The sequence below is a fragment of the Pristis pectinata genome, chromosome 4 (genome assembly GCF_009764475.1).
Source record: "Pristis pectinata isolate sPriPec2 chromosome 4, sPriPec2.1.pri, whole genome shotgun sequence".
Lineage (NCBI taxonomy): Eukaryota > Metazoa > Chordata > Chondrichthyes > Rhinopristiformes > Pristidae > Pristis > Pristis pectinata.
Genome location: NC_067408.1, coordinates 83,597,331 through 83,614,948, shown reverse-complemented (window position 1 = coordinate 83,614,948; position 17,618 = coordinate 83,597,331). Strand labels below are relative to the sequence as shown.

The following is a 17,618-nucleotide window of genomic DNA, read 5'->3' as shown; positions in this document are numbered from 1 at the left end:
ACTGAAATATAACAGGTACCAGCTTCACTATGTTCTGAAATACCAAATCTACATCCAACATTAACAGTGGTCTTTCTCGTATTTTTAACAATAATTATCATGTAGGACTCTGAAGAGGCGGAATGTTGCAAATTGAAACCAAGACTCTATGTTAACCACAGTTCTCCACCTTTTTGATTGTGTTCTCTTCACCTCAGACTCACTCAGGCTCTGCGAGAAATCTTGACAATTTCATAACCTTCATGACTGAATAACTGTTTCTGAGACTGTGACTGACAACATCAGCTTAATAGAATGATCCAAATTGAATGAACATTTGAAGTTCCAGAAGACTGGAGAGTGGGTAACGTTGCACCATTATTTAAGAAGGGCTGCAAAGACAAGCCGGGGAACTACAGACCAGTGAGTCTGACATCAGTGGTGGGTAAGTTACTGCTGGGAATTCTGAGGGGCAGGATCTATCAACATTTGGATAAACAAGGTCTATTTAAGGATAGTCAGCATAGCTTTGTGTGTGGGAAATCGTGTCTTGTGATTTTTTTCGAAGAGGTAACCCATAGGATAGATGAAGGTATATCAGTGGATGTCATCTATGTGAACTTTAGCAAGGCTTTTGACAAGGTCCCACATGGCAGGCTAGTCTGGAAGATTACATCGGATGGGGTCTAAGGAAAGATAGCTAATTGGATTCATAATTGGCTCAAGGCTAGGAAGCAGAGAGTGATGGTCGAAGCTTCTTTCTCAGACTTGAGACCTATGACTAGTGGTGTGCCACAGGAGTTAGAGCCAGGGCCTTTGTTGTTCGTAATTTCTATAAATGATTTGGATGTGAATGTCCAAGGCATGGTTGATAAGTTTGCAGATGATACTAAAATAAGTGGTATAATAGAGAGTGAAGAAGGTTATCAAAAATTACAGGGTAATCTTGATCAACTAGGTAGGTGGGCCGAGGTTTGGCAAATGGCTTTCAATTCAGCTAAGTGTTAAGTGTTGCATTTTGGAAGTCAAACCAGGGTAGGACTTGTACAGTGAATGGTAGGGCCCTAGGGAGTGTTGTAGAACAAAGGGACCTGTGAGTACAAGTACATAGTTCACAGAAAGCGGTGTCACAGGTAGACAGGGTGGTGAAGGCAGCATTTGGCTTCATCCATTATGGCACTGTATCGTTATATTGCAGTTGTACAAGACATTGGTGAGACCAGACTTAGAGTATTGTATACAGTTTTGGTTGCCCTATGTAGGAAAGACATCAAAACTGGAAAGAGTGCAGAGAAGATTTAAAATGATGCTGCCAGGACTCAAAGGCCTGAGTAATAGGGAGGATCGGCAGGCTGGGACTTTATTTGTTGGAACGTAGGGGATTGAGGGGCGACCTTATAGATGTGTATAAAATCATGAGACGTATAGATAGAGTGAACGCACATATTCCTTTTTCCTGGGGAAGGTGAACTAAAAACTAGAAAGCATAGGTGTAAGGTGAGAGGTGAAAGATTTAAAAGGGACCTGAGGGGCAATTTCTCCAATGCAGAGGGTGGAACATATATGGAATGAGCTGCCAGAGTAAGTGGTTGAGGCAGGTACAATAACAACATTTAGAAGACATTTAGTTAAATATAGGAGGGGTTTAATGGGATATGGGCCAAATGCAAGCAAATGGGGCTAGCTTGGTGGGCACCATGATCAGCATGGATGAGTTGGGCCAAAGGGCCCATTTGTATGTTGTGTTACTTTATGACTAATAAGCCTGAGGGATGAATTTGCTGTGCTGCTGCACCCTTTTGGTACATTTTGCAGTGGGACCATTTCTCAATTCAACTTAAAGTCTGCACTTGCTCTTTATAAGCTTGTATGATGTGATCTGTGGTACAGTCCTTTCAGTAAGAAATTCCTAAAATAAGTTCCTGTAAAGACAATGACATAAAGCATTCCCTTCTAAGCACTGAATATGGCTGCTGAACTTTTGTTAAAAATTCTTTTCCACCATATGGGCATCATTGGCAAGGCCAGTATTTATTCATCACCATTGAGAAGTTATTGGTGGCATCCAAGTGGCTTGTTAGGCCATATTACAAAGAGATAAGTATTGACCATGTTGCTGTTGGTCAGGAGTCACACATAGACTGGGCCAGATAATGACACAAGATTACTTTCTTGAAGGGACAACAGTAAAGCACATTTTCTTTTTAACAATTCACCTGCTTCATGGTTGCCAAGAATAACAGTAGCTTTAAAAATACAGATATTTTAAATTCTCCATTTTTCACTCAGGCCATTGGATTCCTTATCCTGTGACTTAATGGCTGTGGCATTCTTTATCTTTGTTTCTACTAACTTGATCCACCGGCAAGGGCTTTCATGTACTGCTTTGCTAAACAGATAGTCCAAGAATCAACACTTACCTTGCACTATCAGATGCACTTGATAGGTCTTAGGATGGTGCTGGGTCTGCACTGAGCATGTGTAAGGACCTTCATCGGATACATCCACTTGCTGAATCTGAAGGCTATACTCTAAGTGAGCGCTGGTCAATAGAGTAACTCGAGGGTCCAAGGACCATTTGTCATTTCCAGCAAAAATAATATTGGATCTGTTCAGCCAGGCAACCTTTGAGATCCTGTCATCAACATAGCACCTTTGAAAGAAGAACAAAACCTTCAATCAATGTTCATACAAAAGGAACTAAAAGAAACAGCCAAATAGATTAATTCAAATTCTTGGTTCTGAAAGACCATTATACAAGAACGTTCTGTGATTACGTTATGTCAATGGAAGATAATGGATGGGTACATAAAGTCCACATGGAAAGTTTAATAGGAGAGAATGGATTTCACCCATTTAGCATACACCATGAGAGCATTGTTTGAGAAATTTGTCAGTCATTTGAACCCTAAGACTGGATCGTTGCCTAAAATCCTCTATCAGACAAACAGTATGATTCTCACACAGATTTGAATATATGCAGACAATTTTGATGCAAGATTACTGGTGGCTCCTTTTTCATTGTGGGCCAATTAGGATTGTTCTGACTGATGCTGAACTAGATTAATTATTGATCCATGAAATATGAACCTCCAAAATACAGAACACATACATAAAGGTATGTATATTTGTTCATAAAATGTATTGGACAATATACATACAAGCCTCAAAACAGCATGCAACAATTTTCAATTCTGTAAACTCAGCTCCCAAATATTATTTGAACATATTTTCTTTATTCCCCCACCCCCCCCAAAAAAAAACTTGTTCATGGTATTACAGGTAAATACAATGATAAAAGATCAAGACATAAGAAAATTATAGCATGGATGTATTATTTGACTGTATTTTAAAATACTGCAGCAGAAACAACATTTTAAAAATACTTTTAGTGGATCGACATTGATTACTTCAAGCAGGATCTGTTTAAAGAGCATATTCAATATAGCTTCTTTGTCATTGGTAATTCTGAGTACATTAATACACAATGAATGTGTAGAGGATATAAGAGAGTAATACAATGAGAAGTTGCTAAATCATATATTTGACATCTTGCTTGTAATGGTCAATCCATTAACATGTCTGTAAAACAAATTAATTGCAAAATGATTTGTACTGCTTTCAAATTTTCATTACTGGGCATCTAGCTCACAGGTATACTCTGGAGGTAGAAGGTTGTCATTAAAGATAAGCTGAACATTAATGCCCATCACAAGAAATATATTATCTAGCAGCACAAATTTTAAGAAAATATTTATTTGTCACAATTAATCAATTTTACACATCTATAGTCTCTCAATCCTGAAAATCTACCAACTGAAGTACACAATAATTCTGACATTTTTCAAGATGTAACATTAAAAATCTCCTGCTTCCTTTCTGTCGGGCTGGCATGGGGAGTGACATTGTTAAACATACAGCCTTCAAAATACTGCTTGCAAAAGCTGTCGTTTCATAAATGGATGCTGGCTGCTGCAAGGCACTATGTAATAACAAATAATGAAGCATACGCCATGCAGTGATGAATAATGCACCTCTGAATCTGATTTAAGAGACTGATTTTGGCTACATTGCCAAATGAATTTTGATATACCCTCCCAGAGCACTTTTCCATGCATTCTTTCATGGTTTCATCATTTTTCAACTGAGCAATAAAACTGCATATTTTGCTTCTTATAATAGTATAACTGAGGTTAAACAGAATTAATTCTAGTGACCTTGGAAAGCACCGACTTCAATAAGACCTGTTAAATCTTTTCATACATTTATAGTAGATGACTCCCATTTGAGCATTAATAAAGGAAGCCAGTAATTAATGCACACCATTTGTGTCACTGATACCGATCTTGTGAAACAAGTTCTTTCTCATTTCACCTCCACCTTCTCCCACCCCATAACAAGGACTGCCCATCATTTGCTCACATGAAACAACTCCATTTTGAGACTTTAGAAACATAAGAAGTGTACAAGGCAGAAAAACACAAGATGATCTCCAAGAGTGTTGATCATTGACAAAAAGGTGAAAAATAATTCCTCACAACTCTTTCTGCATGTGGGTAATTTTGTCTTTGAATGATGGAATAACTTTGATGATATTGAGCTGCCTGCTATAAGTCTCTTCAAATAAAAACAAAGTTTGGGAGAAACACAGGATGGGCAGCTGAATTGATATTGCCCATTTTAGACCAGCCACCAAAGAAAAATCTGCAACCCCACTAATTCCAATTCTCACCATTGCCATCTCCATATTTTCTGTTCATCTTTCACACTTTGATTTTCTTTTCCTCAATCCCCCTGCATAGCAATCATATTTTTCTCATGTTCTTCTATTTTTATGTATTTGTTCGCACTGACATTCACAAAAATAACATTTATAGTAGATGACTCCCAATCTACAACACAAATCCTTCCAGTGGTTCTGCTTACATCTGGGAACAGCATTCAAAAAGAAAGAAACCATAGAAAAAAAAATCCTAAGGACCAATTAGGAAAGGAAATATTTTATTAATTAACCAGAGCACAGACACACAGCTGTAAGGCAGAGAGAAATTACTTAGCAAATTGATAAAACAAAGATTGATAAATATAAATTAATTGATTCCTAGTCTTCAAGACACATACTGACTTCATAAGTAGGTAGCACAGGAACATGGAATTTCACAAAGGGAATGTTTGGACTAATTTTGATTTTCCTTTGTAATTTTGGGTGGCAATGGGGTTCAAATTCTATTTTTGAAATTTTACTTTGGAAACATTATTGAGGTGACATCAACAACATTGATGCCCGTGGAGGGAATAGAGGCAGCACAGCTGCAAAGTTAGCCAAGACAGAGAACAAATAGCATGCAGACAGTAGTGGTGAACAGTTTTTTCAGGTTGGGAGGAAGTGTACAATAATGTTCTCCAGGTTCAATATTAGGACTACTGCTCTTTGAAATGTATATTAACAAGCCGCACTTGGGAATATAGGACATTATTTCAATCCTTCAGATATGTACTTAACAATGAAGAGGATTATATACGCATCAAGCATTTACAGACACACTGGTAAAATGCGTAGGCACTTGGCAAATTAAATTTAATGCAGAAAAGTGTGAAGCTATACATTTTGATAGGAATAATGAGGAGGGAAGATGAATTGAATGGGGATGGAGAGAAAGGACAAGTTTTGAAGTTGGCGGGACAAGTTGAGAATAGAGCTCAAAAGCCCATATGGGATTCTTACATTTATGGATAGAGAAATAAAGTATCAAACTAACAAAGAGAAATTAAATCATTATAAATCCTCTTGAGTCTGAATGGTCATCCTGCTTAGTAATGGAAACAACACTTTAGGAACAATGTAAAGACCTTGGAGAGGTTGCAGATGAGATTCACCGGAGTAGTTGCAGAGACAAAGGGCTTAGGTTATTGGAGACAAGGAGGACTTCTGCTCTGGGATAGCATGATCTGAAATGGCTGATGAGGCCAAAGTGGAAACCACAGACTCTTCCACAGAATGTAGCTAAAGGGCTGGTGAGTTGGTAGTTTGCCACTCCCGAGCACCTCTGTGAGCTGCTAATGCAAGGCTTTGAGGTTGTCAATGTTGTCCTGAATGCTCCTTCTCCACTTTGTAGGGTCAATGGCGAGAGATTTCCAGGAATAAGTGGGGATATTCCATTTCTTTTGTTTGCCTGGTGATCTCTTCCCAAGAAGAACTTAAAATAGAGGTGTCCATTTCTGGATCCTGATGTCAACAATGCTACTGCCGTAACATGGCCAACATCGGCCTCAACAATTGGAATGTTGGATGGGAAAGGACACTGACATTGGTTCACTTTGCTTCCAGTAAATGTAGAGGATTTTGTGGAGACTGGTGGTGGTGTTGTCCCGTGCCTTGTGATGTGTGTGCTAGGGATAGTCCAGATCTCAGAAACATATGGGAGGGCAAGGATCACAGCTGTCCTGGAGATCATGAGTTTTATGTCAGGTTTAAATTCCTAACCTTCAAACACCCTTCTCCTCAATAAACCGAAGGCTATGTTGGGACACCTAAAACAGTGGTGAATTTCATCATCAGTGTCTGTCTTCAATGAGACGTGACACCTGAGATATGGGAATGGCCCATATTTTCCAGGGTCTTGCCATGAACTAACATTCACTCCCCCACACACGAGCAAATGATCCTTAACTCCTAGCTCCCGAAGCCATTCACATCACCCATCCGATACCGAGTTGCCCTCAAAATTCTAATGTCCCCCAGCTTTGACTTCCATATCTCCTCTTAGGCAAAAACCTTGAATGCCCACCACATTCCCATCACCCACAATTTATGCAACTCACTCTGCTGGCTCTGCAACAGAGGATCCATCAGCCAAAAACACTTTCTGCATGTTTACCATGCAAGATTGACTCTTTTATACAACATACCCTGGCTTTGTGGATTTTTCTTTGGGAACCTCGTATTGCTCACTTTCTCACACTCACCGCTATCCTCCCACATCCCTACACATCCCTGGTTTAATGAGGCTTTTGAGCTGAGGAGTTCTAGTTATTGCAGCAACTCACATGCACAATGTCACAACATCTCAATATCACTGCAGTATATATTAGATTGGTAGACCACAAGATCTATGATACTTATTGCCATCAACTGTTCCATTCTCTCTCTTGAAGGCATAAAAACATGGGTTGTATCACTTAATCCACTGATTTCCAGATCACCATAATTATGATTCTGTAATTTACTTTCAAGTTTCTTATGAATTGTTTTAGCTCATTTACTGGCATTTACATTTCATGACAACATATCAGGTTTGAAATCAACAATGGGAAATGCATATTATTCCTTTTTATCAGAATCACCATTAATTTCTCAAGGAACGGATCAAATAAAAATAATAATTCTACTCTATTCCCCACTCCTCCATACCAGGTACTGCACTACCTCACTATAATTTTGTGAGGCATCATTTAAGGTAAAAATTACATATTCCTGGACCGTACTTCAATTGAAACCAATGGTGTTCTGCACTTTGGGAGTTAACAGCAAGCATCATCATCCAGCCTTGGGCTGGATTTGATTATTTATCACTGGACAACAGCCAATTTTCTTTGCTATAGAGCAGAGACTTTCCTCACCTTGCCATGATCAGTGATAATATTTGACTGAACAAAATACAATAGCATCCACAACTACATTCCATTAGTGAAGTGTATCTCCTTTCTTTGATAAACATTTGAAAAATTCAATATGAAGAAGCATTCTAATGAGTCATTGATTCTGATGTACAGCAATACCTCTGTGATTAAACTAAGCAGTACTGCAGGAAAGCACTAACAAAGGGTAATTGTCTGAAAAGGTTTTCACATATTTTCTTCTTTTTTAACCACAAGCTCATTTCCTCCACTTACCACAGTTGTCTACAGCTGTCATATCATTTGCTTTCCCAGTGTGTTTGATAAATGCACATTGGCAGTTTCTGTGAGGACTTGCCTAGGGGTACTCTAATATGGTCTACCCAGTTTTATTTAAGTTATAATGATAAGGCATAGGATTTGGAGGTGCTGATGTGCATCTAGTTTCAATGCCACTCACTGTGTAAGCTGCAGTGACATGTCATCACACAAACCTGAAATACCCCCAAGATCAGTGCAAAGCTAATGACATACTTCTCCATCAAAAAGCTGCACAAAACAACATCAATACTAAGCTTGGTGTATGCACGAGAACAAATATGCAAGCACCTGTCAGGTTTAAGTAAAAGTAACTCTTAAGTTTTCCTCAAATATTTACTATTCATAATTAAGGCAGCAGGAATTTGTTATAAAAGATGTGCACCAGTAGACTATTAAATTATGCATGGAGTACTGTATCAGAATATGCCTACATGCAGATTGGATTGAAAGCAGCTCAGACATCCCTGAATGATCTTTAAATATGGCACTGATGCACCAAAGCTGCCTTCCTGAGCCTCCCTGAGGGTTCTTTCTCAATTTTCACCTAATAACCTTGAATTACTTTGATAAAATAAAATGCAGTTTCCACCCACCCCACCCCTCTTCAACTATCCCCCCTACAGCCTATGTAATTTTCCAGCATTGATCCAATGTGTTGTTTTACTTGGACACCTGTAACTTTCCCTGGCCTTGCACTAACCAAGAAATTTTCCTGGATCAAAAACCTCCTGTTCTTCAGGGATCTCCAACAAGTCACTCGCTTAAAAGTGCAAATTTCCTGGCTGTTCAATCTTTTCTCAGAACTGAACCTTCTAAATTCAGTCTCAGCCTTCTATCTCTCTTCATGATCTCATAACTCCATGTATTGCATAATATTAAACACAATTCAAATCCAATTTCAATTTCACAACCTTTTATATTTTGATAGATGTTGAAAATTTGATAAAAAATGCCATGCACATTATTCTTCACCATTTGGTGGAGAAAGCATCCAAAGTTGATTGGCATCAAGCCAGAATTATTAGATGAGAACAAGTTGCATGAGAGATGCAGTATGCATACTTATTTAAACCAAGACCTACAAATGGAAATAACAAACCTCATTTTAATAAATTATTAGCACACATAGAGATCTATTCTCTGAAAAAGTAGGCACTGCCAAGATATGTAAAAATAGGAATAATTTGGAAACATTTTAGAAACACCCAACTCAAGGTATTTCATGTTTTCAATGATATACAACTTCAGTGACCAGAAGGTAGTTTATCCTCATTGGTCATCCTACAAGGATACTACCACTTAGTTCTGCAGAAAATCACCCATCCAGAATGACAATGGCTCTGAATCACATGAGAGAATTTTGTCACGTGATCCCATCCCTGATTTCAGATATAATGGAGCATTGTGCTAGCACATAATCGCCATGTCATGAGTAGTTAGCTGAAGCTTGAAATTTGGTTTCACCTTGCTGTAGGTATCCTGCAAAGATGATACATTCAGATTATTCTGATGTTCATTACCGCTAGTAAGCACCTCACAATTTGCTCTCACATTCATCCATCCTTTTCTTAATCCTAATTCCAGTAATCTGAGAGAAAGGCTGAATAAATTGAAGTGTCTTTCAGGGCTTTCCAAACTTTTTCAGAATTGTTGTCACCTTATTCTAATACTTTCCTTAAATACCCACATCTCTTTAAATTTCACTTATGTTTACTCCCTACTCACCGTTTGTTTGCTTGCCATCCAAATCTGAACATGCATCTTCCTAATGGGTTGACCTTGGAACTGTGGTTAGAACAAGTTATTCCCATTTGAATATGTCTAAAGCTGCAGCAGCAGCAATTCAAATCTATCCTTCAATCATAATGAAAAATCTAGACTAATGTGCCTTGTACTATTACTTTTATAATGCCATTACTGTCGCACTTAAAACCCATTTCAGAAAGTAGATTGATGCATTTTCTTTCAAAATATCTTCTGCCAACACTTGTACGGGATTTGTTCCTCCAGAAATCAAATAAATGTTTAAACAATGTTCCCTGCCAGTCAGGCTACATTGTCACTGAACCATTTACAACTTTACATTTATTTTAAACAGAGGCTGTTTATCTTATGAAACATAAAGGTAGTTCTTCATTCAATGGCATCGCATTCTAGAAATGCTTCAATAACATCTTATGATATGGGCTAGGGTTCTCCATTTACAACTATCAATAAGTACTTCAAGAAGTGAAATTCCAGAAACATGATGTGAAAAGACGTAATTACATTAACTGTAAAATGAATAACATTGGCCCATGCAATCACTTGAATTGGATTAATCAGCTGAAGTGGTGGAAAGTCCTTAGTCAAGCTTAAAATCTGTCTCTGGTTATGCTTTTGGCTGTTTGGATTGGATTTAAAGGGCCTACTACTAAGCAAATAAAGGAAAATAATTCACTTTAAAAATTCTAACTCTCTGTGACCGAAGCATTGAGAATATCTCCTTCACAGCCAAATTGAATGACAAAATATCGTGTGATCTTCTTTTAATCTTTGGGAAAAAAAATCAGTTAACTGAATCAGTGTTAGAATCAAAATTCTCATACATTCAATTCAGGAAGTTACAAAGGAAAGGCCAATGTAATGGGAAAGACCAGAGGACTTTCATACTAATGGAGCAAAAAACAAACTTGAGGAACCCAGAATCAATATTTCAGGTCGAGACACTACATCAGGACCGAGAGTATAGAGGTTATCTGCCCTCTATACTCTTAGTCCTTATGCAGGGTCTCAAATGAAAATGTCAACTATCCCTTTGCCTTCATGGATGCTGCTCAATCTGCTGAGTTTCTTCAGCAGTTTGTTTTTGTTCCAGACAATAGCATCTGCAGTCTCTTTTGTCTTCATCTTAATGGCTCTGGTTCTTTTTTCACTGTTTGGGGCATTTACATGCTCACAGTGGGGTAGTAGTTTTTAGCCATGATGTTTGGTGATCATGAGCGTGGGGCAGGCTTAATGGACTAAATGACATGTATTGCCATATGTTCATTGCTGTATAAACTGATAAAGAAAAAAAACACATGCTTTTCAGAACATGATTTATAAACATATTCTTTATTTTATGTTCGTACATATTATGATAAGTTTAGTAATCTTCTACTCTGATTGTACAACTGCCTTCAAAGGGTTTGCCATTGCAGATGAAATTACAAACTCTATGGCATTAATTTTCTAACCCATGCTTCCTTTATGGTGGGAAATGCAGAGTCAAGGGAATACCGTGTAATTATAATGCAAAATTGTCAGTGTAATATCCTTTTCATGGATAGGACATCTTGAGCTTGCTGATTTTTTTTGACAACCACAGTAATATGGACCATTAAGATACTGAATTTAAGAAATAGTGTAGCATATTAAGACTGCAAAATACGGTGTTCAATAATAAAGAACATGACTAAAAAAGACATCAGAGTCATCGTGTTGAGAAATAAATTTGTCTACTTTTAACCTGGCACACACAATCATAAGATGGCTATATAGCTTGATTATAATTTCAGTCATGGGAAAAAGATTGAGTTACACACTTATAAATTGTGATGCAGTTCAGGGAAGAGTAATATGGCAACCTTGAAGTTAGACCATTCAGGACATGTCCATAATACTTCTCAGAATGCAGAAGGTACTTTTTTCAAAAAAGGTTAGCTTAATCGATCAAACACAGTACAAGATCAACTGTAAAATGATTTAACTTCTTGTGACCCTCATTTCCCTTCCTTGATACTCACGGGAACCATACTTGCACAGGATACAGCTCATTTAGATGTGCTTCAGGAAGCAAAAGCCTCATACGAAGATCTAAAATATACAATGATGGTAAGAAAACTACATGACATGAAAAAAGGGGAAAATGCTTCTGCTCATTGTTGGTAATATTTATACGAGATATGTAATAGTGAGATTAATAATTTTGATTAATAATGAGATCATGAATTTGGGCATGAAATAATCAGTTTATTTTAATTGTATTTATTCATTCATGGGATGCCAGCAGAGTTGGAGTTCTTCACCTTCACTGCCTACTCCCAACTTTCCTTGAGCACGTATTGGTAGATCGACCATTCTTTTCTGTGGGCTGAAGGTACTCCCAGAATGTTGTTATTAAGAAAATAGATACTGACGCAGCAACAATGAAAGAATAGCAAAACATTTCCAAGTCAGAAGTTTGTCTATTTGCTTTCTGTGGCAGAAAATTTCACAGCTTCACCACCCACTCAGTGGAGAACTTTCTCCCCATCTCTGTCCTAAATGTCTTACCCCATTTCCTTGGAGCTGCATAAAGTCATCTCCCCTTCCAATATAACTTGCACATCATTTGTTTCCTTAACAAAAATAGATACAAAGTGCTCATTTAATACTTTGGTGTTTCTTCTGTTTTCATTAAAACACATCATTTTAGCCTAATGTTTTCCCCTGGCTACCTGCTTATACTTTACAAAGAAACAAAAAAAAAGGAGCAAGAAAAGACCATTTGGCTCTTTGAGGCTGCTCCGCCATTCCGTGTGGTCGTGGCTGATTCTTTATCTCAGTGACTTGCCTCAAGCTGCTTTCTGTGGCAGAAAATTCCACAGTTTCATCCCCATGAATGTTCTCCCTATCTCTGTCCTGAATGTCTTACGCCATTTCGTGAGACTGTGACACATTATTCCAGACCTGTCCAGCCAGGGAAACATCCTCCCCACATCTACTCAGTTTAGCTCTGACAGAATTTTGTATGTTTCAACAATATCCCTTCTTCTCATTGGTGTTAAATTTAATATTGCTTGCTAACCTTGTATTGTGACATCTTTACTTCCCGAATTCTCTCCAGTTTACCATTTACACTTCCAATATTTTCTGGTCTTTTTTCCATAAATATCTGAAACTCAATTATGCTGGATCAGCAGCAGGTATAATAATACTCCACTTGCCAGCTTTATTTCCCAGAACCAGATCGAACATCAGTAGATTTTCACTGGACTGGAGATATATTGATTGAGGACATTCTCCAGAGCACACAGAATTTACCTCCTTCCCCACCTAAAAACTATATGATGGTAAATAAAGTCTTTTCATAGTAAATATAGTACCAGTCTTCTTTTGTTACTTGCCTTTGTAAGTTCCCTGAAAATTTACTCTTTTGTTTCCTTCTCACAATTTAGACCTCTATTAGATAATTTCAAAAATGTATTGGTTCCTGATCTACTCCCGAAATCTTCCCAACAGTATGTCAACTTTCTCCCTGATCTTCCTAACAGCTGGTCCCAGTGCCTCAAGACCTTAAAATTCTTCCTTCTGTACCCCTACTGCAGCTGTGAAATTATCCTTCATTTTCTTGTTTCAGGACTAGCAAGGGAATGGCATGGAGAGTAATCCTGAAATTGCTATCTTTGCAATCCTGTATATCAATCATGTATGGATAAAGGGACTGCAAACCAGCTCCACAGAATTGAAGTGTAAGACTTTCCCATTCCAAAATGAATGGATTTAATTGAACAGACCTTTGTGTACCACACATAATACTCAGCATGTAATACATCAACAGGTAGAATTGGAAGCTCTTTCTCTATGTGTTTGGTTCCACAGCATAAGCATTGGATTTCACAGCCCTAATCGAAAGAACATCAACAAACAACACTGGCCAACTGAATGGAAAGAGTATGCTGAAAAGAAATTCAATGCAATGACCTCAGCTGATAAAATGTAACATCTCTGTTCTTGGAAATGGGCTCCAGGTATCCATCAAGTCTTCAAAGGTACTGACAAGCAAAAACATCTAGACACAACTTTGGTCCGCAGATGCTCAGAACATAGCTAAGGAAGAGATGCCTTCTGTGATGCCCTTTTCTAATAATCTTCAATCTAGCCTTCACGTAATTTATTTCCTCCTCAAATAATAGGAATCCTTCTGAGAAATCCATGTTCCCGTTGAAAAGCAGTTCTTAAGGCAATGATAATGGAAACAATCATGGTAGTCCAGACTGAACATCAGAAATATTAAAAGCAAATTAATAATAATTTTGAGAACAACATGCTTACAGCATGAAATTGAAGCCATCGTAATGTTTAGTCCTGAATTTGGGGCTGTAGATTGCGAGAGCAAACTTAGATTTGTTAGATTGGCTTTGGTGGACTATTTCTGGTGTTGGTTTTAGTGGGTGTTTTGAGGTAGCAGCTTTTTAATTTAAATTTTAATCTGCTCCACGTCTGTTAAAGAGCAGAAATTCAGAGGAATTCTTGTCATACAACTTAGTCAGCTCCAAAGCTAAATCTTGACTTGAAACAAGCAAAACTGAAAAAAAATATGTACAACATTAAAGAATTAGATAATGCTAGTAATACTCAGCACGGCTGGCAGCATCCACAGAGATAGGTCATCAACCACTGAACTTTCTTGAGAACAGGAAAAAATAGAAAATAGGTATATTTAAACGTACAGAGAAGGGGAAGGGATGGAGTGAACAAAGTGAGTGAGCGATAGTGTGGAGACCAACAGAATACGGTGGCACACACTCTGCGGCATCAGCCATTTCCCTCTCCATTGATACTGCCTGGCTTGCTGAGTGTTTCTGGCATTCTCTGTTTTGGTATTGATTTTCAAACATCTACAGTGTTTTTGCTCTTCAATCCCTGGCCAGTTCTGATGTACTCATTTCTTCTCTCCCCACAGAATCTGCCATTCTCTTTTACCTCAGACTTCCAGTAACTGCCATGTTCCATATCTCACTGACCCAGCAAGTATTTTCCCTCCTCTTATATCCCTCTTATGCTGAAGGATTGCTAGTTGCCATTAACAAGCCTTCAGCATCATCTCCTGAGTCAATCTGCGTAATCCATCAAATGTTTCTCTCTCTGCAGGTGCTGCCAAACCTGCTGAACATATCCGTCATTTTCCATTTTTAAGATATCCAGCATCTGCAATTTTATTTTGGCTTTTCAAACATAATGCAAGTCATTGATTGTAATTTTCAAAGCAGTGTAGTCAAGAATAACCTTACAAAGACTGACTCATTTATCACTTATTTAGAATCAGAGCTCTTGGGGAAGGATATATTCTGTAAAAGTTAGCTACTACTGCACAATACTTCTGTTCACCGAGCATAAAAGCAGGCTTATAGTTCTCATATAATGGTGGAAACATGATTTTACACAAATGAAATACAATAATCATCAAGGCCATGATGATTAATATCTTTAGTTGTGAATAATGTAGCACTTTGTGTGAAGTCTCTTGCTGTCAATGGATGGCTTAATATTGGAGGTAGAGAACTATGTTGTCACATGTGTGCCAACAATAAAACTACTGAGCTTTCTTCAAGATTTTAAAGGGGAACAATGAATTGATGTACTCTAAGAAACCAGGTGTTTATAACATTCTGGTTCAGCAATGCAACAAATCTATTGTTGACTGAACAACCACATTAACTAAGTAAGCAAGCCTTAAAAGCCACTCTGCAGTGGTTTAAGTTCAAACCTTTAGGTCTGGCTGCATGAGGTTTTCAAGATTAGGTGGTAAGTATCCATGAGAAAAACATGTTTCATGCAAAATATCCAGATATAAATACATACGCCTTCATGAAGAGCTGAAGAATTATCCATTTACTGAGGCACGATTAACTTTCTAGCCTTAATGATCCTTTTCCTCCAGAACTCATAAGTGGAGAAGTATGTGAATACCTTAAGCTTCTCTTCATGTGGCACACAATTTCTATTTCATATTGGTTTATTTTTGTCACTTGTACTGAGGTACAGTGAAAAAATTGTCTTGCATACCATTCATACAGATCGATTTATTACACAGTGCATTGTGGGTAGTACAGAGTAAAACAATAACAGAATACAGAGTAAAGTGTCACAGCTACAGAGGAAGTGCAGTGCGGGTAAACAATAAAGTGCAAGGCATAGCTGCAGATAAGGTGAAGGTTTAAAGCCACTGGGAAGGGCACAGCAAATTGTATTCATTTTCTTTATCCAACAACAACAATATAGTGGAACTTAGTGACTGACAGGCTGAACCCCAACAATAACCTTTAAATCAAAAAGGAGCATTTGCTAATTCATTTAAATTTAGAATTTTTGAGGAGTTCAATATATAACAACCTCATAGGCTTTAAGTTCCACTGCTACTTTTTTTGTTTGATTTAAGTAAAACCTCAGGAGTTCCAAAGCAGAAAACCAATGGTCCAGCATTGCTATGGTGAATACAATATCACATCAACTGCTACATAAAAAGGCAAATTCTTATACCTTTTAAATTGTGATCAAGTACTTTGATGAGAAAATCAATGAGTGTTTATCTATAATCCCATATATGGGATAGAGTGATTCCATTCTATCAAAGTGATAGTTTCAGATACAACAGGATGACAGTTTAGTTTTAAAATTTCAGCTTCACGCCATTATCTATGATTTTAAATGTAGATTCCATGTAAAAGACACTAAAATAAAGTCTCTCATGAAACAGGCTTAGCCCCTGGAGAGGAAAATGAAAGCATCCCTCAACAATGCCAAGGTCCATTGCACTGTTCATGATCAGTTGGCTCTGCATTTTTCACAAAGTCATCTGCATTAAATTATATATTGGTGCCATTTTGTTTTTGGCCCATTAAAAATGTAATTATTCACAAAACAGGAAAATATAACCCTAAGTGATTACTATCATTTGGCGCTGTGAAACATGCTTGTTATTTCTGGTGTAATTACATTGCAAAGAACAGCTTACATCTCAAGTTCCATGAAACAGAAAAAGATTTGTTCTCATCACCCTTCAAACTTTGTTTTGAAATTAAAATTTCCTCACTTAAGAGTCTGTATCCATATGTTCATTTACATATCTAACAGCACCCTGAAAATGTCACAGTATAATGAAGCATGCAAAGCCAGCGGATTTAACATGCAGTAAAAGCTGCTGTAGCTACCGGCTATTGTTAATTGCTACAACAGTGGACAAAAATGGCTTTTGCACAACGATATATTTCCACAAGGTTTTTAAACAGGGATTTGCCTGAAGTGAACAGAGGTTGTCAAGATGCTTTAAAAATAATTAGCTGCTGACACCCAGATTATACCAGAATGAGTTGTTTGATGAATAGTTTTGCAATGAGTCCTCAACTAATTGACCACCAAGCAGAGCTATAGTCAATTAAAATTATGATCAATCATATTAAACTAATCAGTTATAGAGGGGTGATTAAAACTGTCATGAGTGATTGATTACTAAAACAGGTAATGTCCATCTTGTCTTACAAGTACTTATTATCACAAGTTTCTTTATAATTCAGTGCCAAATTAAGGGAAGTTTATAATTTCCAACCCCTACTGAATTTGTATTGATTATAACTTTCAACTCTAAATTATAAAGAAACTTGTGAAAATAAGTTTATAATTTCTAACTCCTACTGATTATAATTTTCAATGCTAAAACATATTGTGAAAGTTAAAGCAGATGGACGAGAAGTATCCCAAATACATAACATGGAAATAAATAATCAATATTTATGACATTTTACTGCATCCTTTGATGAAGTAATCAGGAAAGTATTCTTCAGGGCAATTAAGTGTCGAAACCAATAAACGAGCTGAACTTGCCAGATAAATTGAGGCCCTTCTATAATTCTACATTTCTGGTGCTTGGGATTTATCTTTTATGATGAACTGAGAGCACAATAATTGCACTGTTAAGC

General features: G+C 37.4%; 1 protein-coding gene across 6 annotated transcripts in view; it reads right to left on the bottom strand.

The window, feature by feature from the left end:
• lsamp (limbic system associated membrane protein) overlaps positions 1–17,618 on the bottom strand; it is a 1,650,453-nt gene that overhangs the window by 313,353 nt on the left and 1,319,482 nt on the right. For all 6 annotated transcript variants that reach the window (XM_052013654.1, XM_052013653.1, XM_052013652.1 and 3 more), the window contains one exon: positions 2,400–2,632. In XM_052013654.1, coding sequence (XP_051869614.1) covers positions 2,400–2,632 — 233 coding nt within the window. The remainder of the gene's footprint in view (positions 1–2,399; positions 2,633–17,618) is intronic.